The 25,814-nt window shown below is 42.4% G+C and overlaps 1 protein-coding gene across 5 annotated transcripts; it reads right to left on the bottom strand.

Annotated features, from left to right (window-relative positions):
• Positions 1-1,044: 1,044 nt before the first annotated feature.
• LOC137868436 (chemokine-like protein TAFA-1) lies at positions 1,045-25,692 on the bottom strand. 5 transcript variants are annotated; one of them, XR_011102220.1, is made up of 6 exons: positions 25,578-25,692; positions 20,818-20,962; positions 3,637-3,777; positions 2,382-2,506; positions 2,122-2,208; positions 1,045-1,944 (listed from the first exon to the last, which is right to left on the bottom strand). XR_011102220.1 is itself a non-coding variant. In XM_068705211.1 (5 exons), exons 2-5 carry the CDS (start codon positions 20,957-20,959, stop codon positions 2,176-2,178), a joined length of 441 nt encoding a protein of 146 aa, XP_068561312.1. In that variant the 5' UTR covers positions 20,960-20,962; positions 22,306-22,658; the 3' UTR covers positions 1,962-2,175. The 5 variants fall into 5 exon arrangements, 1 of the variants encoding a protein (XP_068561312.1); XR_011102218.1 differs by lacking the exon at positions 25,578-25,692 and adding an exon at positions 22,306-22,658; XR_011102221.1 differs by lacking the exon at positions 25,578-25,692 and adding an exon at positions 22,306-22,658 and having other exon boundaries at positions 2,382-2,497.
• Between the last annotated feature and the right edge of the window lie 122 nt (positions 25,693-25,814).

Genomic DNA, 25,814 nt, shown 5'->3' with positions numbered 1-25,814 from the left:
ATGAATGAAACAAGCGTTGGATCCAGGGGGAAAAAAAAAAAAAAAATAATAATAATTTTTCCAGAAGATGGATGACACGCAGCGCCAGCAGTCATCCAGAGTTCCTCCTGGAATAACTTCCAAGGGGCAGAGGCTGTGAAAGCAATGGCCAGCATCCCACTGTGATACTGCATCAAAGCGTTGTAAATATAGGAGCGAGTCCCGTTACCCATTCATCTATGTACATGAGTGTTCATAGCTTTATACACCCAGAGAGCAAGAGTAACTACAGTTGATAACCTGGGTGTCTGGCCCAAAGATGCAAGTCTAAAAGGGGACGACTGAGATTTTTTTTTTTCCCGTTTGAGATAATTATGATTGGACATTTTACGCTTATTCGCTTCCTTGCCGAGAGTAAGATTGACACCACTCTCATCTTTTAACTGTCCGTTAAACGTGACGCTATGGTCCTATTATCCACCGCAGCGTGAAATTGCAACCTACATGATTTTAATAAACTGGCTGAAGTGAGCCTGAGTCGTCGCTAACTTTAATTGTTTCAATTGCTGGTCAACATGGTTTTGAAGGAGCTTTACCTCCGGATAAAACCTTGAAGTTCAGGTTTAACTTCGGCTCTCTATAGCCTGACCAAATATCCCCTTTGACACCACAACTTGTCCTCCTTTACACTTCCATTTTAGTCGGGTTAAATGCGTGAGATATAACGTGTTAATTAGTGAGCTTTTGGAGGTGCTTGTTGGCAGATTGTGTTACCTTTTTCGGAAAGAGCCGGGCTAACTGTCTCCAGCTAAGTTTACCGTTTTCTGATTCCAACTTCATATTTACCATACAGACATCATGAGAGTGGTACTAATCTTCTCATGTATCGCTTTTGGTAAGAAAGGTATATACCTATTTTCCAAAAATGTCAAACCCAATGGTCTGGCTGTACTTGAGCATCAAGGTGTATTTAGATACGATGAGCGCTGGTACTGTACCTGACACCTGTGAGGGTAGTGGCAAAGATGCACTCGCATTAGTTACAGGAACAGTGACTTTAATGAAATTTCAGCACATATCAGTCATATGTACAATATCATCTTTGAATGATTTTTAACACAAATAAGGCATTTCAAGTATCGAAAACAACCTACTGGTATCACGTTTTTTTTTTTTTGGTGAATCGATCCGTTTCGGGGTAGCTGACACAATACCAAGTTTCGACTGGTAAAGCCGTTTTAAGAGGTGATCAAAGGCATACAAGTACCATACAAACGAAAAATGGTAAAATGTACAGTATCAAGACACACAAAGCTGTATTTGCAAAACATCTTCCTCACAATTCATCTTCTTTTTTTCTTTTTTTTTTATCTTAACGCACACACATCCTTGAACTCGTCAGAATTTGGCTGCGTTGGGTTTTGTGGGTAACGAGAGGGACGGTCAAGACTGCATTCAGGGACTCGAATGATTGTTTTTCCACACCACCAGAAATAAAGTCCATGTACACAAGAAGAGGACAAACACTTCTGTACAATATTTTTCCTCTTACAATATATATATGTAAAAAAAGAAAAACCTGAGGGCTGTCAACTACTGTACCCGCTCGCCTCGTGTCCTTTTTGATGTATTCTTGTCTTGTTTGGCGCTTTTTGTCGTGAACATCTGTCCTACTGATGTCTGAGGAGGGACGTTAAATGCTCTCCAGATACTAATTCAAATGCACAGACATTCACGTTCCATCTCAAAGTTGGAAAGAAATGATGAAAATATATTCATTACAAGGTTATGATGAAGTTCCCCGCAGGCATCTTGGAGCATCAGTATTTTCAGTGGCCTTGAGCAGGATGTGCTTTATGTATTCTACATCTTTTTACACTTTTTTTTTTTAATCTGAGAAGTGTTCACAGTTCTCAAAGCAACAATAGGTTTATTGTCTTTGTGATAATTGGTCCTGTGACGGTGCTGAAACGAGAAGGAAAGACATATTTTAAGAGGATGTGAATATCACAGTAATTCTCATAAATCGTGTTTTTTTTTTTTTTGTTTTTTTCTTCTTCCCCTTCGCAAAGCTTAGCAATCGAGACAGCTGAGAGAAATGAATTAGCATACCGGTGTCCCAGTATAAATTAAGAGGCTGACCTGCAGATTAACCTTTCCACCGGAGGCGTTCCCTTGCATCCATTCCGCACAGTGTTAATATGTTGATGTTGTGTATGGCTGAGTGTTCTGACGAGGAAAAAAGGAGGAGGATATCGAGGGGTCAGTCAACATGTCAATTTGCAGCGGAATTCAATCGCGCTAACGACGCTGCTTCGTTGACGCAGCAGCGAGTGTCGCAGCGCAGACGTCTTGTCACCCCCCCCCCCCCCCCCCCCCGCGGTCAAGAGAGGTTACCTTACCCTTGTGGTTTTGATCTTGTTGCCGGCGTAACACATCCAGCCCGAGTTGTCAGGAAGCGTCTTGCATTCCTCCCCCTCCAGGCAAGGCTCCATCTCACACCACCACTTCCCAATTACTATGGACGCTACGGGCAAACGAAGACAAGAGAAATGGTGATGCAGGTGCCTTTCGCCCTAACAGAGTGCCAAAAAAAAAAAAAAAACCCCGACACGGCACAACACGGCGCTTTGCAGATGGACGGCCATGTGTCGTGTCAAAGGTGGCAGTAGGATTGTTGGCTCTGTGTGACACTTGTATGAGCTTCTGACAACTTGTTACTGTTACAAAACCATTACCTATTACAAGGCAGTTTTCTTTTATTAGATGCAGTCATAGGGCTACATGAGTGTGATGGGTGGAAACCGGGGGCTTTTCACAGAGCGAGTGGATTGGTAGATGTGACTGTGTGACTTGACTTCAATGCATGCCACATTTCTTTCCGCCAGGAGAGAAAATTGCCTTAAATATAGAGTAAGTAGACAGTAAATGGTTTGTAATGTGTGGCAAAGGAAAGGGATCTGTCAGAGTCGACATCCAGCAACCTCCTATTCCAACCCTGACCGCTCCGAGATTTCAGTCGTATTTGCAAAAAAAGGATTTAAGATAAAAGCTGCAGGTGAGATTTTTTCCTAAAGCCAAAATGTGTTTTTTTTTTTTTTTTTTTTTTAGTTGATGTCAGACCTCGGCACCAAATCCATTTCTTGCAAAGGGATTGAGTCTGTGTAGCAGAGGTTTGTCAAAGCACGCGTGAAACCGTCGTGAAATATCTGCGCGATACCTGTGATGTAATCAACGGCCGCTGTCCTCTGCGTCTCTTTGCTTATATATTTGTTTTTTCTTCTATTCTTCACTTCTTTACTCTTCCCTGAGGTGCGCTATGTTCAGCAGTTGTGTATGACTGTTGGAGCAAAGCTTACCCCTGCAGATACCTTCTGCTGTCTGTCAGGAACACTATTTGGTTGTGACATTATCCAAGGTAATGTTAATCTTTATCTGGGACAAGGCATTGCATGGGAGACTTAAGCTTTTATTGGAACAGATCTCTGTATCTTTACGAAACGTTTGCAAAGTAGTTTTGTCAGGATTTAACTTTTTGTATATACCGTGCATGTTAAGAAACCTTTCTCTTCCCGCTGTGTGGCTTGCATTCGAAACCACTACATTGTGTCAAAACCTATTATGCATCTATTTTCGTTATCCGCTTAAAATACTCACCGTCGACGCACGAAGGTCTGTTTCTGGTGGTTCCAGCCACCTTCCCCGGCAGACAGGAGCACTTGACCGTCTGAGACCGCTCCTCAATACGATTCTTATTACAGCATCGGTGAGCAGCGATTACTTCACATGTGCCCCCCTCTGATAAGGAAAGAGGAAGAAGAAGAAGAAAAAAAAACAGACGACAAACTACATTAGCTCGGCGTCTCGAGGGCGATCGATAGAGCTCTCTGAGAACATCTCAACTCCTCGCTGTGACCAGACATAGACCGTCGTCATCAGTGTTTTACTCGAGTACTACTTTTTCGGTACTTGTACTTTCTACGTCTTCGCTACATTTTAGAAAGAAATATTGTGCTTTTCACTCCTAGATCGATTGTAAGAATGCTGAATTTCTTGTTTAGGACGACTGGTCGGACAAAACGAGACTTTAGAAGACATTATCTCGGTTTACGAGAACGTTTTCTACTATTTTTAGACCCAAATATTATTTGATTAAATAACGGACAGATTCATTTGTCAGCCCACGTCTCCTAAAAATGACGTCCCCACACCGACGAAACATTTGCCGTGGATTAAGTCAAATTAAATTAATCCGACAGCTGTAGTTGCTGCTTACTTTTAAGGATGAAAATCTTACGTGATGACTGAAACCAGTGGGTTCCGAGCTTTTTGGCTGTCCACCCGTTATTAAAAACAGAGGCCCTTTTTTGTCCTGCTTCATATGCGAAGTTGTAAGCGGTTCCACCAAAAGAGACAGTTCCCCTCTAAATTTCTCTCATGGTTTCATTTAAATAATTGCTCACATTATCCACTATGTCGCAACAAAATGAAGACTTTTTTTTTCTCCTTTTACGAAGGATTTTGAATTGAGGAATTCTGGCAACAAGCTATTATTACATTGCAATACGATTACTTTAAGTAAAACCTCTGCATACTTCCTCCACTACTGACTGTCATATCCACGTTTTTTAAAAAAGGTAGTTTACAATACTTTTGTGAAATGTATTTTTTGGGTACCTTTTTAATGGCATGTATCTCATGCGTAATCAAAAATAACTGTGAAACATTACACAAGTGTGCTGCAAACAAGAATAATTGTGCTTTACACTCTTTGAGCGCGACCCCTGCAGCTTGTTGAATTGATGAAGAGATGTGTGAGAGCAGGCAGACATCTATTCGCAGGAGGAGAGGCCCGCTTCAGGGTTATCATGAATATGAACACTGGCTCAACCATGCAATTATCACCGAGCTACTGACTTCGCCCCGGAGGCTAAGAGGACTGGACCGAACGGACTCGACCCACCTCAACCGCTGGCCTCTCCCACCCACTGCGCTCAGACTCTCCACATGTGAGAGTTGTGCAGCGAAGGACCATCTGACAATTACACCCGTCAGCGCGACGCGAGATCAAGGAGGTGGCGGAGAGAGAAAAGTGTAGAGAGGGGGCAAAAAAAAAAAAAAAAAGTAGCCGGTATTTTGCCTGCAAAGTGATTTGAAGTAATGTTTGACAATGAGCTGTGGGTTTGTGAAATGTGTCATGGCTGGATTTGCATATATCGCTTCACTGCATTTTGAATATTTTGGCTTGTGAGGCCCGAGCAGTTAGAAGGCAGGAAAGGAAAGCCGACCGCAGTTAGAACAGCAAGTCGGTCAATCATAATTCAATCAATATGTAAAACCAAGTGGCAACATCAATTAGTGTTTTATTTCAACATTCCCTCATGAGCATTTAGAACAAGTAAACCCACGTAATAACACGCAGTACATAGTTGTAAGTGGATGTACAAATATTTTCATTTTTCTATACCTATACTGCTCTTGTTTTATGACTCATCCATAGCTGATGGATAAATGGATCATTACTGCTGGAATACACAGTATGGCAAAGTTGGAATCGTATAATTATATGTAACAAGTGATCGGTTAATTGATTAGTTGACTGAGAGAAAAACACTTTTAAACTCATTTCAGTCATTTGAGATGATATATATATTATATATATCTCAAATGACTGAAATTATACATTTTAGTAAAAATACCAAATATGTTCTTGTCCCGGCTTCTTAAATGTGACGATTTGTGGCTTTTACTGTGTTTATATGTAGTTCTAAATAACTTCAAACGCCATTATTTATTAACTGTTGGAACAACAACTATGGACAATTATTGTCATTATGGGCTAATATGCTAATTTGGGGCTAAAATGAAGTGTTTCTGTGATCACAAGTCAGTTTTCAGATGGTTTCGTTACACAGAACATTTGTTGATTGGACACTAAGCCACAAAGTGTCTTAAAGTCAGCGAGGACAGAGAGAAAGGGTTGAGTGTCCGTTTCTGGATATAATTGAACCGTGGTCTGAGCTCCTGTGAGGCTTGACCAACAGCGTCCCACTTGACCCGCTGGATAGAAGTGGGCTCGACTCTCTCTCGCTCTCTCTCTCTCTCTCTCTCTCTCTCTCTCTCTCTCTCGATTCTCTAACATCTACCACGTTGCATTATTTAAGAAAAGAATCATCTCCTCTTACGTCCGTAAAACTTTTGATAGAAGTCAGAATAAACTTGATTGCTGTTCATTCGGGGTGTGTGTGTGTGTGTGTGTGTGTGTCTCTCTTGCGCGTGGATATGCAGAACGCGTGCGCTGCCTGGTTGTAAATCTGCTCTTGCTGAGTTAAGTAACAATAAACAGAACTAGTGTCAAGGTGTTGATTGGATAAGGCGGTTTCAAGTTACAGGATTGATAGCCACATTTCCATACGAGAGGAGGAAAGAATGAGGAGAGCGTCGTCTCTTTCCTGCTTCTTGCCAAGTCTGTCGAGTTTTGTTTTTTTTGTGGGGGGGGGGGGGGTTATGATGACTTCTGGCTCTGCGTTTCAGAAAACATCAACAGCCTTTGGTTTAACTGAGAAATATCCAGATCTTGTATCTGGTCTGGGAGAACGTTGCCTCCTGTCTAATGCACTCAACAAAAGGGCATGTCTGCACAACTTTAATCGTGATGTACCAGTGGAAGCAGTGGGGCATCATTTGAAAACAACAGCCCACAGGGGTTTGTTCTTCTTAATGCATCTCCTTAATTGCATAAGACAGCCCTAGATTTCCTCTTTGATCTATTAAAAACACTCTCCGCAACAGAATTAACTTGCAATGCTTGTTGCTAGCAAACAGAGCAAAGAATCGGGATACTCTATATTTGGAAATCATCACCTCCGAAGAATACATTAAAATCAAATAAAAATGCAAATCAGTGTGGTATTTCCAGCTGGCAGGTGTACTGGGTGTCTTTTTTTTAATTTATTTATTTTTTTTTAAACAGAAGCGATGCAACGCGGTTGAGCATTTTTCAAGTTCACCCAGCCTGCGAGTACAACACGCTGCATGCTCCGAGACCCCATCTTTGCATTATGAATATTTCAGAGGGAGACGGAGAATAACATGGCTGGAGATGAACGCTCTCATCAGGTGAAGGCTGGAACCATGCAAGGGTATAATTGTTTTCTGTATTTCCATTTCCCCCCATTATCAGAGACAAAGTCAGCCTCTCACAATGACAGCTTCAGAGTGCGAGAATGTGTGTGTGTGTGTGTGTGTGTGTGTGTGTGTGTGTGTGTGTGTGCTTTTGTTGTCTCTCCAGCAACATTTTGACGGACAGGCAACAAGGGTCACACTGAGATTGTCCTCCGCGGGGTCAAGGGGTCACACCGAAGCAGAGGGTCTCGACTGGAACTGCCAACTGTTTTTGTTGCCACGCTCTGGTTCCCGCCTCGGTATCGCTCTGAGCCAGGAATCGGAGGCTGCGAGGAAAACGAGGTGGCCACCTTTCGACACTGCGCCCCAACAGGCCACATGCTCATTTTCTAGGCCCCGAAAACGCTGGAAAAAAAAAGTGCCGTGTTAGCGGAGGTTCTGTCGTTTGTTCTCAGGGGGATGATTTGTCGCCGTTGTTTCATTTGTTGATCTCTCTCCTGGGCAGAGATTTCGTTTCGTTGGTCTGTTCCGGCTCTGGAAATTGCTCGCTGTATTTCGTTTGGTCCAAATTGTCTCTTCTCGGTCTCATCTGCACTCGTCTGTCTTGGATTAAAGTCGCTGACCGAGCTGGGCTTCTACAGATGTCATTTCTATAAGTTAATATGAATTCAACAGTGGGGATACTATTGTTGCTTATGGTTCGGCAACATGGATCTCAAGTGCTCACAATCAATCGCTTGATATGAAACTCTATGATTATGTTTGTCTAACTTGTTTGACTACCGGAGTTGACGGCTTGTTATTGAGTCAGATGATGAGAAAATTGGACGGATCAGCTATTGAGGTAAGTTATTAATTCTTGACCTTGGAAACGGCAGATAATTAAAAAAAAAAAAATGACACCATTGATTTATTTGTGATGTTTCTACTTTTACTCACGGCTGAGTGCTTCTTCCTAGTCTGTATTTACCATTCAAACGATTATTCATTGTTATAAGTCAGATGCATTCTGATGTAGTAATAAAAACCATCTCACCACTTGGTCCATCTTCTGAATTTTCTTTATTTTATTTCCTGGTTTATTGTTATCGTATCGACTGTGTCACTGAGCTTTCTGTTGTTGTTATTATGTCTGTCAAAGCACTTTGTAAACTCCGTTTTTAAAGGTGCTCTATAAATAAAGTTATTATTATTATTATTATTATGTAACCTAGTATACTCACTCATGTACTGTACATGTGCTTCACCTGAGTGTTTCCATGTCATGATTATATCTCTACCCCGCTACATTTCTCAGGGAAGCGTCATACTTTTTACATTTATTTGATTACAAAATTTGATTTTTCTTACAAAACATATATGATTACCTTTCGTTCCCTGCAAAAATCTTCTTTTCATCAAATCATGTTAGTCTCTATTGGAGTCCTAACCTCTATTAATACCTAATAAATTCAGTTAAAGTATTTTCTAAAATCTAGTTTTACTTCTTCGTTGTGCGTTCTTGTTTCGAGTTCTTTAGATCGTTTGAATAAGAAACCAGTTGAAATACTGGAGTCATCCTGCGCTAACAGATTTATTTACTGGTTTTACCGAAATACATTTTTTTAGGACCGAATTATGGGCAGAATTGTCTTTTTAAGTTTAGGACTTTTGTTTGATTGAACTATAATGAAGTTGAACTATAATGAAGTTGAAGTAGCTCCACCTCGAGCAGTTACAATAGTAAAACGCTACTTTACACATTCATATTTTATATAAAATACTTTGAAATGAGCCATTGATAATGATTGATTTTTGATATTATATGTAAAGTTTATGAAATTTTAACGCCTACAAGTCCATCACAACTGAGCAGACTCCATCAACAGGATGAAGATAATGTGATACGATTGAAAGTTCCAGAGCTCCAGCTGCTAAACTGACCCAGTGGTGAGATTTTTATAACTGCTGTATATTTTTAATAAATCGAAGATCTCGAATCTCGAATTGTAAATACAAACTTGGAAGAAGAAGTCGGCCTTAAAGTTAAAGGAGAAATAAACCTGGTGGTGAGATTCTTTTGTTACCTGCTGTTTCCAAGGTTAAGAATACATAACTTGCCTCAACAGCGTGGCCTGTCTAATGATTTTCTATCATCTGACTCTATAGCAAGCTGTCACACTCTCCAGTGCAACTGTAGCATCTCTGCAGCTTTTTCACTGTTAGACAAACATAATCGAGTTTCACGTCGAGCGATCGAATGCCTCGTTTTTAAAGGCTTAATGGGTTGAATGTCTGCTTCCGTATTCCAAAAAATGAAAGAAATCCCAAAAACATTGTGTCGCATACAAATATGACACCAAAATGGAAAAAAAAAACTAGATTAAAATAAATTCTGGACACATCTTGAACCCATTTGTCAGTATTTCCGGGTCTTCAATTCAAATGTATTGAGTTATTTTTCTATTCTTTGCCCATCACAGCGTGTATGTCTGCAAATCGAGATGTAACAGTGTGTTGACAGTAAATAAATTGAATAGTGAAAGTAAAAAGGACTTGTGAAACATAACAAACCCTCTTGACACGCTACACGACTTCCTCTCACGGTTAGGGATGTGCTTTGCTCGAGTCCGCCGCGTGGAACGTCGTCGGAGCGTTTAACTGTAATGCTATTATCTACACAAATAACAACACCTGGCAGCAGCGGCGTCTCGGATGCCGAGTGCCGTTGAGCCGACCGGCCGGTCTCTGGCTCGATGAGTCACGCCGGGGAGCCAACAAACGCCGCATCGAAATCGGATGAGTTATGGACGGCAGAAGCCTCGACGAAAGGCGAAATGCTGTCAAATCATGCGTGACATGAACGCGCGTAGGGCCGACTCTGAAATGTCTGCGGATCTGCGGTTCTGCCTGGGCCTAAATGAATGTGAGCAGAGTTCTTGTGGGACCGGTAAATGGTTCTTCAAATGTGATGTAACAGCCATTGCGCAGCGGCAAATGGTCAGTCCGTCTCAATAGAAACGTCAGTACGCGATAAGTATGCGATGACTCGCTGTCTACTGTAATGAGACCAGACCGTGTGGTTCGTCTCTGGAGGTCCTGATGGCGAGTATATCTTCTGAATGGCGACGCTCTCTGCCATCTGTTCCAGGCGTTCCACACCGTGTGTACATGGAAATGTACTATATGTGCAATTTTACACAGGGATTCTGAACATTAATCATCGGAGTAAAACCTAATAATCCAAGTGAAATATGGATTTAGTGTACGACTGAAAGGATAGCGGTGAGAGCAGTCACTGTAACACTCCATATACAAACCAAATGGAAAGCCTAAGGGACTCAATTTAACAGGTAGCTTGTCTCTCGAGAGCTTTGGATACCGGTGATTGGCAGCCAATGGCACTATTTGTACACCCTGTACAGCATGTGCTCACTCTGCTCACACTTCTAAGCGCCACATAGCGATATATAGCCGCGTGGCATCTGAATACCGGTAGCTCCCTCCGAGCTCAAGAGTCCATGTCACACGTAAGTCCATGCAAATTCCGTGTCTGTACGACCTGCGGGAAATTATATATATATATATATATATATATATATATTTTAAATGGCTTAAAAGTCATTTACAAGTGACAGCGGGTCCTGATTTCCAAACCACAGCAGTCGGTGTTTTAGAGCAGCATGCCTGTCACCTTTTTTTAATGGGAAATGCATCCAAGGTGACCCATAATAGGCTCCACTCTCTCTGTCTCTGTGCATGCTCTCTGCAGACATCCAAGCCAGCAGGCTACAGCGAGCTCTGTCGCTGACAGGAGAAGGGAGCGCCAGATTAGAGGATGTCAAATTAATGCAGATGGAAGACAGTGAGAGGTACAAAACGTATGACTGCATGGTGTCAAAGTGAGTGACTATTTTTACTCTTCCTTCTGTGAATACATCTGAAGCCCCCCCCCCCCCCACTCCCCGATTTACTGTTGTTATTCTAGACAAACGCTGGAGTGAAAGTGAGTGACATATTGCTCGATAAACTGCGAGGCAAATTTGTTTTTGAGGCTGAAGAAAAATGCAAAGGACTCGTGTGTTGGTGTAAAGCGAACGCTTGAGTAAACTTGAGAATTCAAAATGTTTTGAGAATTAGCAGCGTTTGAGGGGAAGGGGGGGGGGGGGGGGAGCTTCAGATAGCAAAGGTGTCAACACTTGAGGATATTTTTCTCTTAACAAGCTGGATTTAATGCACGTGTCTTTCTGTTTACACGTGAGTAAGTGTGTGTTTGTGTGCATGTGTGTTTATAGGAGAGATTGCATGCGTTTGCTGGAGAGAATCGGAACAATTTGCAAAGCATACAAAACTACTATTTGCTACCATATAAAAATAAAAAAGTCACTGTCCATGACAATGAGAGCATAGAAAGTCTTGAAAAACGGGCTGGGGGGTTTTGACAGCGTGTCACACAAGGAGGCTGTGGGGTTGGTCCTGTGCAGCGGGCCAAAGATGGGTGATACCATTTGAAATGCAAAATGACTACACACAGAGAAGAGCTGGGTGTTGTTTCAAGATGCATGAAAACTGCATGGAACAGAGGAAGCAGTGAGTAGTAGTTTTTTTTTCCATTTGCATATGAGCTTTAAAGTCTCTCCTCTCTGTTGTCACACTCAACACAGGCTCAGGACAACTGCAAGTGTGGTCCTGATCAAGGGCATGAAACGCTATTTTGATTTGCACAAAAAAAATTTTTGGGGCTTTTATGGTGGAGATGTGTGGCTGGTTGAGCATGCCAGAAATTCACTGTACAACAGCAATAACACGGCAGCTTTCACGTCCATTAAACACATAAACAAAGGCACTCTATCTCGGCTGTCCTCCTCTAACTCACATTCACATCTGAGCTTTTTTGAAATGGAAAAATGATAATGTAAAAACACGTCTTCTGTCAGTGAGATGTCACTCCATTTTTTTTTTTTTAAATGTCAAGCTGTTCCTGTCCTTCGTTCTAGCCCTTTTCCCCAACTGGCAAATGTCCAGAAATGGTATTTCATATTTTTAGATCGCCCGTGCTGATGAAAGAGTTACATTCAGAGAGGAAGAAAAGGAAAAAGAGAGAGAGAGAGAGAGAGAGAGAGAGAGAGAGAGAGAGTGTCAGAGAGCCTTTAGAGAACAGCTGCCAGCCTCTGATGTGACTGCACGGCCTTCTCACTGCCGGACAGACGATTTACGCAGCGTGCCAATGTGCCTGCAACATGTAAACCGTGTATTAAATGCATAATACAAAGAAAAAAAGCTAAATGACCTTTCTGTGCTGGTGTGATGTACTCCGAAGGGTCGGCTGTGACGATTACGCAACACCTGCGAGCCGATAAAGGGAGAAATTGGCGGAGAGGGCTCTGCACTTCTTCAGTCTGATGCAACGGAGCCGGCTGTGTCACATGATCAACATTTTGATCACATCTTACTGCAGTTATGGGCGGTATAGAACATGTGTCATATCTTCAGCACCGACGAGATACAGTATCAGATCATATTATGATCCTTTTTTTTTTCTTCTACAGAGGCAGGACATGAAACGTTTCAGTCAATCCTGCCATTGTGTTGTTCATATTGCACAAAATATATTCCCCCACTTTGGTCGCCAACTCTCCCTTCTCTCCAGGAAAGGTAATTGGATCTTTAGTGTAAATATGCCAGATGACTTATGACACACCGTGGAGATATTAGAGCAGGGGAAGAAGAAAAAAAAGAAAAGCTGAAATCTGCAATAGAGCCTGATAAAGCCAATATTAATTACTTTGCTTATTTCTCATACTATCCTCCCCCCTTGGAACCAATTAGTAAGTTGAGATGCCTCTTTTCAGTTTAATGAGGTCTAAGTACTGATAATGAATTTCATATTCCTGCCAAGCATTTAAAATAGGCTTGTGGATTCACAAAGGCAATGCCATACGAAATGATCTCTCAAGCATTTTTCCTAATCGGCAAGAAGTAATTCTTTCAATAATAATAAAAAAAAATAAATTAGGCTATAAGGTCCCCCTTTTCCACAAGTACAATTACAGAGGATGAATTAATAGAAGTACTTTTCCTTCACACTGAGCCCATTTTGGGATGGTAGGATATTAGTCACATGCAATTGCTCTGAATTTACAGACCCAGTTGTAACTACTTTGTAATAAACGATGCGTCTCGCAAGCGTGTCGCCAAATCATCCAAATCTCACCGCGAACGGCCAACAGCGAAGTGACAAAAAAAAAAAAATATATATATATATAAAAAAAAAAAAAGCTCCTGCTCATCTCTTCTAAAGAGCCGGGAGAGCCTGAAGACGGCCACACCTTGAAAATCCTCCACAAAAAAAAGGGGACAAAAGCGCCCCCGTGTCGCTACTCTCCATTTAATGTGAGAGTATAGCCTAGCCTTTTACCTCATGGCATGGAACAATCCTCAGCGCGCATAAGAGAAGAAGCTCTGAGCTCCCTGATAGAACATTTACAAACAGCGGCGACACACAAAAAGCTATCATTCTATCAAGCAGTAGATTTGTGTTTCATGGGAAGAAATGTTGAATTAAAGAGGAGCAGTGCTCACACGTGAACCCACACAGGCTTGTGCAACCACTGACATCAGCAATTACTGTGAAGTGTGGGGATGATGGGATCCTTTCCATTGTGAGGGCTTGTTTTGATTCTCTGGCATGGGAACAAAAGATAAAAGAGGTTGGATTGATTTTTGTGTGTGTGTGTGTGTGTGTGTGTGTGTGTGTGAGTGTGTTATTAATCAAGAGAAATTTGAAGCGCTATCATTGTGCCGGGCTCAGCGTTGACGCTAGTCTGTTACCCTTGTAACTTCGGTGGCTTTAAGAGCGTGGCTTCAAAATAGGCTTAACCCGAGATTGAAATGTGACAGGAGTCCCGGTACGGTGGGATAAAGTGCTCCAGGTTTGCGGCGTTCACTTTCCTGTCGTCGTTTTAATGAAAAGACGTTCCTTCATTAACGCTCCACGACTTCTTCGCTTCCGCACAGGAGACACTGTTAAGAGAATACTGCGTTGAGGACGCATTGAGCGTTAAGGTCAGGGTGGACTGCTCTGCACGAGCGTAAGCAAAGTATCGTGTGTTACTGAACGGGCCTACCGGGACCGGGCTCGGAGTCCCTGGACCAGGACCTTCGTATGAAGGGACTGTAACATTTCCTATTGGAAAGTCACTCAAAGTCAATGCAGAGACAGTCTGGTCCTTTTCTATATCTGTGAAAAGAGAAGGAAAACAAACTCCGAGAGACGAGAAACGACTGAAAAGAAAAGCACAAACGCCCCCAAAGTGAAGCGAAGGGCCCGTTGTTTCATTACCTGTCTACGGACTTAAAAATAGCAGCTATTTATCAATATTATTTCCCACAATGTTTACATTTTAATTAATTACAATGAATATATAATGTTAAAACTGTATCCCTATTCAAAAGTTTCTACAACCCCGTTCTAATGCAGAGACACTATTCACAGCAGTGGCAGTTTAAAACCAATTACACCTAACACCGTCATTACACATTTATCAATATGAAAGATTAATGTAAAACATAAACTCAGTTTAGAAGCCAGTGATTTATGTATTTTGTAAAGTTTCTAAATGCTCTGCAGGCACAATCAGTTTCCAGAAAATTGTCTAATATGAGCCAAAAAAAACAGAAAATGCTTATTTGGTTTGCAGTTTTCACACAACAACAAAAAAAACAAAACAATAGTGTCTGTAATAGCGGAGCTTTGTTTTGGACTATTTCTGGATTAAAGCGAGCTGAACGCTTTTATCAGGACTCAGAGGTTTCAGAGTCAAGTATCCTTCAGCTATGAACGGCTGTCACAGCAACATATTTAGAAAACCGCTGCTAACTACTGAACAAAACGGGGGTCTTAAAATGTTGCCGACGATTCCCGAGAGCGTGCTCCGCTCCTTCCGCCCGACGGTCTACAAAAGATCAACCAACAATGCCGTTCTGAGGCAAAATGTGGTCGTTATTAAAAAGCAAACGTCTCTTAACTACCAACCTCCTTGTTATGCACTGATGATTTTCTTTTATTATTATTATTTTTTTTGGGGGGTGGGGGGGGGGCCAGGGGCTGCAGTTCATGGTAGCAGTGCTGTAACATAAATGTACCCCGTCACTTCAGTGGTAGCAGTATATTCCCCTTTAGCTATTTGGAACGGGGCATTTGGTTTATTCCAGTTCACTCTATCCTGAATCAAATAGTCTTATTAGTGTAATACCCTCTACTCACAGCTTACATCCTGCACAATTACAGGACTTAAAAGTCTGAGTTCCAGAATAATACATTGGAACAGTGGTTGAGTACAGCCCGGCTCCTGTACTGCTCTTCAACGTTGGTATCTTTTAACCCTGGAACGCCTTTAGAGACCTGAGGTCAGCGTTGTTAAAGCTTACACTTTCTAACGGATTCAATAAAGCCATTAAGTCCCTGCTGTTTTCCAAACTATTTGTTTCTAACAATGCTCTTGCGTCAGAATGTTTGAAGTCGTCGTTTGGAAATCCTCGTTTGCGTGTCGCAGCGAGGCTTCGGTTGCTCATTGCACCGCTTTGATCCGGACGGAAATATCTCAACGAGCGTTGAATGGATTGCCAAAAAAATATTTTGCCCTGAAGGATAATCATGGGTGGAATGTGCTAATGACCGCCTTCAGCTCAAATTTGTGTTCAGTGCTAATTGGCCACAAAGATGGTGAACATGTTGCTGATGTTAGCATTTAGCTCAGCGCACAGCTGTGCATACAGAAAGTGAAAGTCTCACAGAGCTGCTGGCGTTGCTTTAGCTTATCTTCTACAGTCATTATTATGATTGGCTCTAGTGCATGCTAGTTACCTATTATTATGAATAACACACACGCACAACCACTCACGCGCCATCGTATCTTTTGTCGAATATTCTAGCCCAAAGGAGACTTGACATTGGACAATAGCAACATGCATATGACCCAGCAATCATTACATATCTATGACAAAATATCAAAAAAGAAACCGTTTTATTCTAGTTTTGAACAGTTTATTTTTTAGTTCTTGTATATTATATTTATTTTTTTATAGTAAATGTAGAATAAGAATTAATTTTCTTTATTTACTTGTTATTTACTAAAACTAGAACCTGTCAGGTTACACTTTACATCCATGTCTGGTCCAAAATACCACCACTTATAATCCTTTTTATCCTATACACACACGTGTGTGAAATTGTAATAATTCCAGATGTTTATGCCAAATCTGAAGAACTTCCCTCCAGTGCGCTCCAGACATGTTGCATTCACAAGAATTGACCGGATGGACAGACTACCCAAACACATAACGCCTCCGGCCGTGCCCTCTCTTTGCTGCTGTGACCCGCACTTTCTCAAAACACCTTTTATTGCCTGTTTTATACTGCCATTGACCGCCTGCTGGCGTCCTCACTCGCACTCTTAACTGCCCCCGCCCCCCCACCCCCCCCCGGAAGGGGCCGCTAGTGATAACGCAGCTGAGTGCATCGCCAACCCCCCGAACCACTACACTCTGTGTCTGGAGACCCATCGGGGCGGAAATAGTGTCTTGTATTCGTTCAATCACACCACACAGCAGTGATCGTTGAAGACACACCTGGTGCAGATCTGCACTCTACTGAGTGCAGCTTTCTACAGTACTTACACTGGACCGCTTCTTTGAACAGAGGTATATTTCCGGGTATGGCCATCAGAAGAACTTGCCCGGAGCCCGTCCTTCACTCAACACATTGTTAGAGGGCCGCCTCTCTCTGTAGGCCCCCCCACCCCCCCCCACACACACACACACACACACACACCACCACCCACCCCACCCCGCAAGGGCCCAAGTACAACCGCACTGCCTGCACCGTCTTTATTAACTCCGCTGATGTTCATAAATTGTAAAACAAATGTTGTACATATAGACAATATATTGTCTATAGTATGTTCTAAGGCGTTTACAGGCAATGCTATTTTAATTTAGTTTGAAAAAAAACAACCGTGACCCCCCCGCCAACACTGCGATATGTATCGAGCTGTGAACTTCGCCTGCAGTTAACACCCCTCTTATTAATGCTTAGGGATTCTAGAGAAGAAACAGCTGCTGTAGTCAGCTGGTGTAGTCTTAAGAGAAATAAAAAAAAAAAAAAAGAAAGCTGGCTAATTAATTAAGCTGTGGGCCAGATGAATTCATTTTGCATATAAGCGTTGTGACCACAAACCATAGCCCCTGCGCAGAATTGGCTGAAAGACCTCAATTAAACATGCCGTTTAAACAAATATCCACAAGCTTAGAGGAGCTCTCTCTCTCATGAATAAGTCATAGTCTGAAGGAGGAAATAAATGAGAAATACTGAAATATGTAAAACCGATTTGTAGCTGTGAGCATACAGTAATAATTAGGCCACTGATTGTCCTTAGATTCATTTACTTAAATATGTATTTTTCTTTCAGGGCGAACCAAGGAAATGACATGAATAGTTTATTTCTGGTAAAATATACCAGCCTTGCCTCTCCTTACCACAGAACCAATAAAGCAAATGAAATCCACTTTGAAGGCTGCAGAGGAAGTTTGCTGGTGTTTCACAGAGTTGGTCAGGGGTCCTTCGGCGTCTCAGTTGCATGTGTAACAACGTCGGGACAAAGCGGGTTTGCTGAGCTCCAGATGTGGAGAGGCCTCGGGCTGAGGCTGCACGCCACTTCCCATTGGCACTGCAGCGGAGCAGCAATGACACTAGCGAGAGCATGGTTGAGAGGAGGTCTACGGGAGGGGTGGAGGAAGATGTATGTCAAAAAAATAATGTGCCTCCAGGATGCATTATATAAGGCTATTAAATCGTCAGTGTCTAAAACCGTGCACAGAGGATACAACCTTTTGTTTGTGACAGCCCGAAAATCCATTTTTCATGTTTGTTTCATTGTGAGCTTTACCAGCGAGTGGTTTCTTTTGTTGGAGTGCATTGGAGGAAGGAAAAAAAAAATCATCCTCTACTCCTCATTAAAGCTCCTGAAGGGGGAGACTTGAGGGATTTAAATGGTATTTTCACTCTGGAAAGAGATACTCCCATATTCTTGAAGAAAACTTTTGCTTAACATTGAAATTACATCCGTGTTGAAAAGTAGACCGAGGAGGGAGGGATACTCGGCGGCTATAGAGGACTATCATAGCAGTGTGATGCGAGAGGAAGACAGTGAAACGGATATCACACAGAGTAAAGTATTTATGACTTAAGGCTGAATAAATTATAAGATACTGTGGATACTTACAAGTGAGTTACTTCTGCTTTTATCCCTGCTTCTGCCGCTCTGAATAGCTTATCTCGTTGTGCTTGTTCACTCGCAGCTACACATTTTTACAGCAACCACTAGGCAAGAGATTAGTGTTGAGAATAGATGACCTTCCGTTTATGAACGGGTTGACCCCACAAAGCCGACCGTTGGTGGGAGTAAGCAAGGAGCAAGGCCACCGCTGGCAGCCGCTATACTTTTTTTTTTTTTTGTCTCTGTTATCACCCGCACATGATGCACTGCATCACCAATGGCAGGATTTCTTGCAGGGGAAAATAGACTGCTGCTCCACACATTCAATGCACCTTTTGTCCTCTCTGCAGTGAGCATTACATTTCAGTCTTTACCAAACATCATGCAAGAGCTGAGATGTTAATCCTGACGGTGCAATTTGTCTCACCTGCGAAATAATTTTGTCTCACGCTGGATTAAGTTTCAAAATCGATGCGAGTGGGACTTTATTTTTCCGTTTAGCAAGTCGATGTTTTATATAAGGAGAATTCTCCTTCCGCGGTTTCCTTCTGGACATGTCCAGGAGGGTTGAGGAATGCATGACCCCTAAAGAAACGTCTCTGCCCGGCACTTTACCGACGCACCAAACAAACGCAATATTTTCTCTTTTGTGCACGGTTCACGCTCTTTGCACCAAATAAATACAGCACCTCCATGAATCATACTGCAGAATGCAACGCCGTTTGTACCAGGAAGGCAGAGAACAGCCGTAAGCATATCTACCAGAGTGGCAGGCAGCAATCTGTAAGTAGACCCGGGAAGACGGCCCGCATTGTCCGAATCACTGAGCACACGCTGGCACCTACTCAAGGGTCGTCCAGCTAATGGACTCCTGGACACGTAGTCTTTGCAATAAGGCTGTCAATATCTTAGTGCACGAGTGGAACAGTTGCTTATATGCTGTCAAAAGCAATTATCGCTGAGTTGTTGGTTTTTTGGATGGAGCCACGCAATGCTGTAATCTGTAATCTTACTTTCTCGAATGCCGTTTCACACTACAGGTGTTTTTATTTGCCAGCTAAAAAATGTGTAGAGCTTGTGTGTGTGTGTGTGTGTGTGTGTGTGTTGACAGGGTCTGAACATCAGGTCACACTTTGTCTGTTTCCAAACAGCGCGATTGACTTAGCTTTCTAAACAACATCCTCCAATAGATCTAAATTTCTATTGGCAAGGACAAAGCCGATCCCTCTGGCCTCTGTAATCTCGATTTCCGCTGGTAATACCGGTCTCCGTGAACTTGTGGCATTTCGCTGCCTTTAATGATTGGCCCAATGGTCTGCAACCAATGGCCTCCTTGCCACCAATTCATGACCCGTCAACCCCAATCCTCCCACCAATCCAACAGGCACACGGCACACGGCACAGAACAAATGTCCCGGTGTCAGAATCAATCCAGACAGGCTTCCCATCTTCCTCTCATAAAACTGGCATCTCATTTATCCAGGAGTGAGGACTAGCCATACTATGGTAAATGGAATGACAGCGCATTTACACTTTTAGTGGCAGAGGGTCCTGAAGGATTCAAATGCTTCGCTTTTGAACTTGTATTCTCCACAGATGTACCTGAATGCACATTTGAAATGTTAATTCCATTTCCCTTTTTTGTTGACACAAGCCCACTTTTTCTTTTTTTTTTTTAGAAGATATCTTATTTTGCGAGTGTAGTTTTCTCCTCCAGTACACATGTGCATACGTGAGTAAAGAAATGAAGGTGTTGGAACAGGAAAGTCTTCTGACTCACAATATTGGGAGTATTGAAAGGACCCCTTGCTGATATGCTTGAGGTGCACCGGCGCATAGAGGAAATAACAGACACCAAGGACCCGAACGCTCAAGCAGCCACTTCTCCCTTTGAAGTTCTGACAGCATTCGGCTTCCTCTCCTCTGTTGAATCCTGAGATCATAATTATTTACCATAACCGCGGCACGCATTCCCGCCTGATGAAAACAAAAGTTCGACCGCAACGATTCGGTCATATTCTATTCAGTGCGATTTCACAGGGACCACAATCGCACGGATCAAATTGAGAAGGAGCAGTGTAGCATGAATATCAACTGTAATAGCTCAAGAAGGAAAGCGCGAAGGCATTCTTTGTCTGTCTTTGTGATCTTCAGCACTGAAATTCTCATGCTATCAAGACCGAATCTTAATGAAAAACAGCCCCTGTAAAATGCGCTCGCTGAATAATTGGTTGTTAGGTCCGAGCTTACCAGATAATACATCAATGAGTGTAATAAAGTCGAGATGGAAATATGAACCCACAGCAAAGAGCAAGTGTTATTATCTCGGAGCAACAATGACATAACGAGCGACTGAAAAGATGACATTTAAAGAAAACATTTGCGTATCATTTTCGATGCTGCTGCTGTTAAGAGATCTGTAGGAACCCAACACAGCAGGAGAGAGACCGGGACTCACCGATCATGTGGACGGTGGTTCGTCCAGGCCTCGTCCCGTGATGCTGCTGGATGGTGTCGTAGAAAGTGGCCTGACACAGCTGAATGGCAGTCACACTGACCCAGAGGCACAGACAGAGCAGCCAGGACATGACAGGACACATCTGCTAAGGACCGGCAGAGGTGGAGTCAAAGCAGAATACATCATGTTCTCAACCTATGACCTTAAATCCCCCCCAACAACAACGAACACACGCACACACACACACACACACACACACACACACACACACACACACACACACACACACACACACACACACACACACTTAAATTTCATGATTTTGCACAAGCACTCTGGTCTATAATTGGCCTTAACGCTCCTCAGTGGAGTCTTTTAGTCATTGGAATTCATCATTAGCATGATTATATAAGTATGACTTCTTCACTGTTTCGTCTTCCTAGTTTGCCCTGTCTTGTCCCTGAGCCACAGCGCTGCAAATGTGGAGTGATCCCTGGGGAGTTTTTTTTTTTTTTTTTCTTTTTTTTCCCCCCCATGCAGCAGAGATTTCCCCTGACAGGCTGACTCCCTTCAACTCCTGAGCTGTGCTCCTGCCTCAACACCTAAATCAAACTTAAAGAAAGATACGATTTTTTTCTTTTCTTTTTTTTTTTGCGAGCAGCTGGCTGCCAAGGCTTTTCTGTATCTGTCAGAATAATGTGACAGTGACACAGCAGTAATAGGAATCAAAAGCCTTGTAATGTTTCACCAGGCTGTTTAGAGAATACAAAAAAAAAAAAAAGGAGGGGGAAAGAAGTAGAACAACAGCGAAGGTATGCTCCTGGTCATGGGAGATGGGTGAAGGAAATCTATGAAGGTGAAAATACAAAATGTTTCAGCAGTTTTGTATTTACAGCAACAAATGGCCAACAAGCATTCGATCAGTAACCATCTTTTTAAATGTGTTAATCCACATTATAGCTTTTGTAAACATCTTGTATTTAATTCTTCAGGATGTGAGTTCAGCATGATAATGAATTGTTTTAAGTGCATAAAAACTTTAATCAAAATTATGTGATGCAGCCATTATACTATTCATAAAATAAGTGCATTCTCCAGACTCTCTCTCTCTCTCTCTCTCTCTCTCTCTCTCTCCAGAGTGCAGAATACTTTTCAGCCCCTTTCACAATTTCATATTAATCATCTAAAAGTAGCAAAATTGCTGAATAAACATCATAAAAGGAGATTGCAATTCTCTGTATAATCAAAATGAAATCACATCGTGGGATAAAATACCGGAACAATTGCTTTCTGTCTGTCTCAACAATGTGCCATGTAATATAATTATGTGTGAACATTTCTCCTTTTTTGCATTAAAATACAACATTTTCATGGTAAATGTATGATTTGCCAGTTTTCTGCATCAAAAAAGAAAGAAGCTAAATCTCTTGACAATGGCATGCTTTATTATTTTTGGCCGGAGTAGAAAGCAAAAAAAAAAAATCTTACCTGAGCAGCCCCAACAAAGAGTATATAAATATCTCAACAGAATGACATAAATCCATCCATAATGCTGCTCATGTTGATCCCATCCAATAACTCTGAATTTAGCTCGAGGAGGGAACTCCAGTGACTCTGCCTCTCTGCTCCACACTTTGATAGCAACAGTCCAGTGATTCAGAAATGACCGTCAAAGCCGGAGTCAGGAAATAGATTTACAGCTCTTTCAATTCCACCTTTGAAATATCACTGCATCCCCTTGAGGAGCTGCTCCCACTGACACTGAATTCATTTGCCCCTTCGCATTTGCAGGCACGTGCCGAGTGCTCCTTAATTAACTGTAGTGGAATCTCTCCATTCACCGTCTGCATCCTTCCAGCGAGAGGCAGCCTCTGAGCAGCGACTCTCTCCGAGTCTCTCTCCCCCCCCCCCCCCCTCCCCCCTCCCTCAGCGAGCACTAAGAAACAAATGTTCCCGTGCAGCCTCGCTCTGTGTAAAGACTGTATCACATGTCTTAAAGCCAGACTGCCTCTGGATTAGATGGCAATGGTGGGACTCCACCTGATCATATGCTTCTGACAAATGCAAATCTGCGGGGAAACTGGCACCACGCGCGTCACTGTGACCACATGATTAACGATTATTTACATTTAGAATGAATTCCTTTTATTCCCGAGGGAACATTTCCTCTTTTTTTTTCTTCCCCCTCTTCCCTTTTTGTTGTTGTAAGGTATTTACTCTGCCCTACATAAAGGGAACTAAGAACATAATTAATAATTTTAAGTGAGTAAAAGTTATTCCGAGGAACTTCAACGAGAGAGTCGGGGTGTTGTATTAGCAGCGCTTGAGGAGGGAGAGAAGTAAACCCTCGGTCCTTAGAGTACCTTTTGTGTCGTTAAGAGGAAGGTGCAAAAAAGAAGATTAGGAAAGAACATGTTTTAGCAAGCTGAGCAGAAGAGGAAGTTGAAAGCGGATTGTGAAAATAAATAATAATGTCCATTCAGCCGAAGGTAATCTTCACCTACAGCGGGGGGGTGTGGGGGGTGTTATGATGGAGATGTGATGTTGATCGTAATAAAGAAGAGGAGTGAGCGTAAAGGAGGTAAAGGAGGAGTAAATCAGCTGCGATCTGTATGTGTGGGGAAACAAACTGGATCCTCCCCGTTCCTCGCCACCTTCACGACACGGTGAGCTCTACTTTTGCATTGTTGTCTGGATTTTTTTTTTTTTTTTTTATCGCTGGCATGCAGAACATGCCCAAGGCCTGCAGCTCACACTGCCATCTCTACGGCATAAAGACATCACATTTTATTTTTGATGCTTGCTCAGGAAGACAGGGTGCATTCCCAGTTCAGGAAGGAGTGAAGAATACCCAGAGTGAGGGGAACGGCAAGAAACTGCTTGGAGATGTAGGCACTCTACAATGCAGCATTAATGTCTGAGGGTTTTGGCAGAATCAACTCTGTGCATAGGGGATTTGGGACATATAGGAGGAAGCCAAATAGCATAAATTGCTGAGTTGTTCTGTGCAGAACAATGGTTTCTGAAGATAGGGCGGTCATTAATTGTTCATAGAGATTTTCCCGTGTTGACACTGTGCTTTGACACAGGACTGCATTTCATTCAAGCCATCTGTTTCGCAGGGAGTTTGTTCAGTGATATAAAGGATTGTTGGCGCACATAGGAGGTAACGGAGCCGTTAAAGCTGGAGTGGCTCCCCCCTCTGGCTGGCCATATGGGAGAGACCATAGCGACGCCGCAGCAGCTAAGAGCACAGCGGAAGCTATGGCGGAGAATCCTTAGAAGCGTCTAGAAAAGTTTCTAGATTCCACCGTACCCCGAAGAACGACAACCAATCGGAGGCTCTAACGCCGCTGTCGACGGCTAACAAACTGTCGGACTAGGCGGCGCTCATCTAACATGAATCACGTGTTTTCAGAAACATATTTTAGTGTACTGTTTAGCTTTAAAATCAAGTTCATGACCCGGCCGCCATTTTGAAAAAAGTAGAGCCGAAACCCACCAAAAAATGAGATAAAATAAATTGGGTTTCTGCCCGAGCGGTCGACCACATAGCTAGCTTTCAAATGGACTTTTCACTGAGTTGTTAATGTTGTGGTGACTTTCTGTTGTGCCTGCAGACTGTCCCTGTTCTTTTTGGAGGAATTCACGACATTTAAAAAAAACGCCGCACTGTCGGCTCAGCGTTACTGCCGTGCCATTGTGAATCCAAGTTTTATAAATTCAGGGTCAAATTTCCTCACCACACCTTTTGGAGCTTTTACATGTGCATATGTTGTCTCCCCCCCCCCCCCATTAAAAGCGATCCATTTTGTGTCACTGTATTCCGAAGGGAACGTTAGCTAGCTAACTGTGGCAAAAACCCGTTTGTCTCTACCTGAATGAGTCTTGATCGGCGCGATGATATTCAAAGTAACTGGTGCATGCATTTTATCTTCAAATACTTTTATCGGGTTTTCAAACATTTCTGCATCCCATAAAATGATGCGTTTTGATTTTTTGGGGGATTTATGTGAACTCTGAAGCACATTTAGATATATAAATAACATTACAAAATGACCATTTTGCAGTACCTAGTAAGTAGTAAGTACATTTCTGGCTTTTACAGGCAGCAGGACGGTTTATGTGGGGAGGGATTGACTTAAAATGAACTGTAGCGCACATGTTGAAGGATGCATTCAGTGCAAAGCTGTAGCTCATTTATGTCTTTTAGACAACAATGTGACACCGAGGAATACGTAATATCAGACTTTGGCTTCACGGGCAATATGTTTAAGGATCAATTAATTGTTGTTTTTAATTAATTCATTGGAATTTTGTTGATAACAAGAAAAAATGTAAGATATCAATCCTTTAACTTGCTTTCCTGTTTACTTTAAAGTCTAAAACACAAAATGCAAACTTTATACTGAATTTATTCCAATTCTGGAATAAAAAAAGAGAGTCCTTATCTATCATTCTTGCAGTGCAACAAACAAATCAAACAGACTCTTTCCCGACCCGCAGACCACCGGTTTCTGTCTGAAGCAGGTTCATGCACCGCTGATTCAACGGACTCCTCCCTGAAAGGTTCTGACGGCTGCTCTCTGAAAAGTAGCCATGGAAAAAAAAAAAAAAGAGACCATTTTTGTAAGAATGTTCACAAGAGTTGTCTCCTAAATCTAAAAAAACCCAAAAAAAAACGGTCGGCACAGATATGGCCAGGGAGCATGGACGGGCCCCGTAAGCTCCCACGGGCTTCTGGCCTGAATGTTACATACCTACAGTGATGAGATTCTCCGGGACATCGTGCTTCTTCTTACATCCGCAGGAAGACAACACAAAGTCATGTATTTTTACAAATAATGGCAGCAATATGGGTTTACTCTTAACGCCTGTCTGATTCCATGTCAAATTTCCTTTCCAAATGGCATGCCCACGAGATAAGGTGTTGGTTGCTACTTTATGCCGAGGGTGGCTAGGCAGGAGTAAAAAATGTCAATAAATCGTTGTGTTTT

Source organism: Cebidichthys violaceus, unplaced genomic scaffold, assembly GCF_023349555.1.
Source record: "Cebidichthys violaceus isolate CVI_PGR_0920_01 unplaced genomic scaffold, fCebVio1.0.p SCAF_110, whole genome shotgun sequence".
Lineage (NCBI taxonomy): Eukaryota > Metazoa > Chordata > Actinopteri > Perciformes > Stichaeidae > Cebidichthys > Cebidichthys violaceus.
The sequence above is the reverse complement of the archived record's forward strand: the minus strand, read 5'-3'. Positions and strand labels throughout refer to the sequence as shown.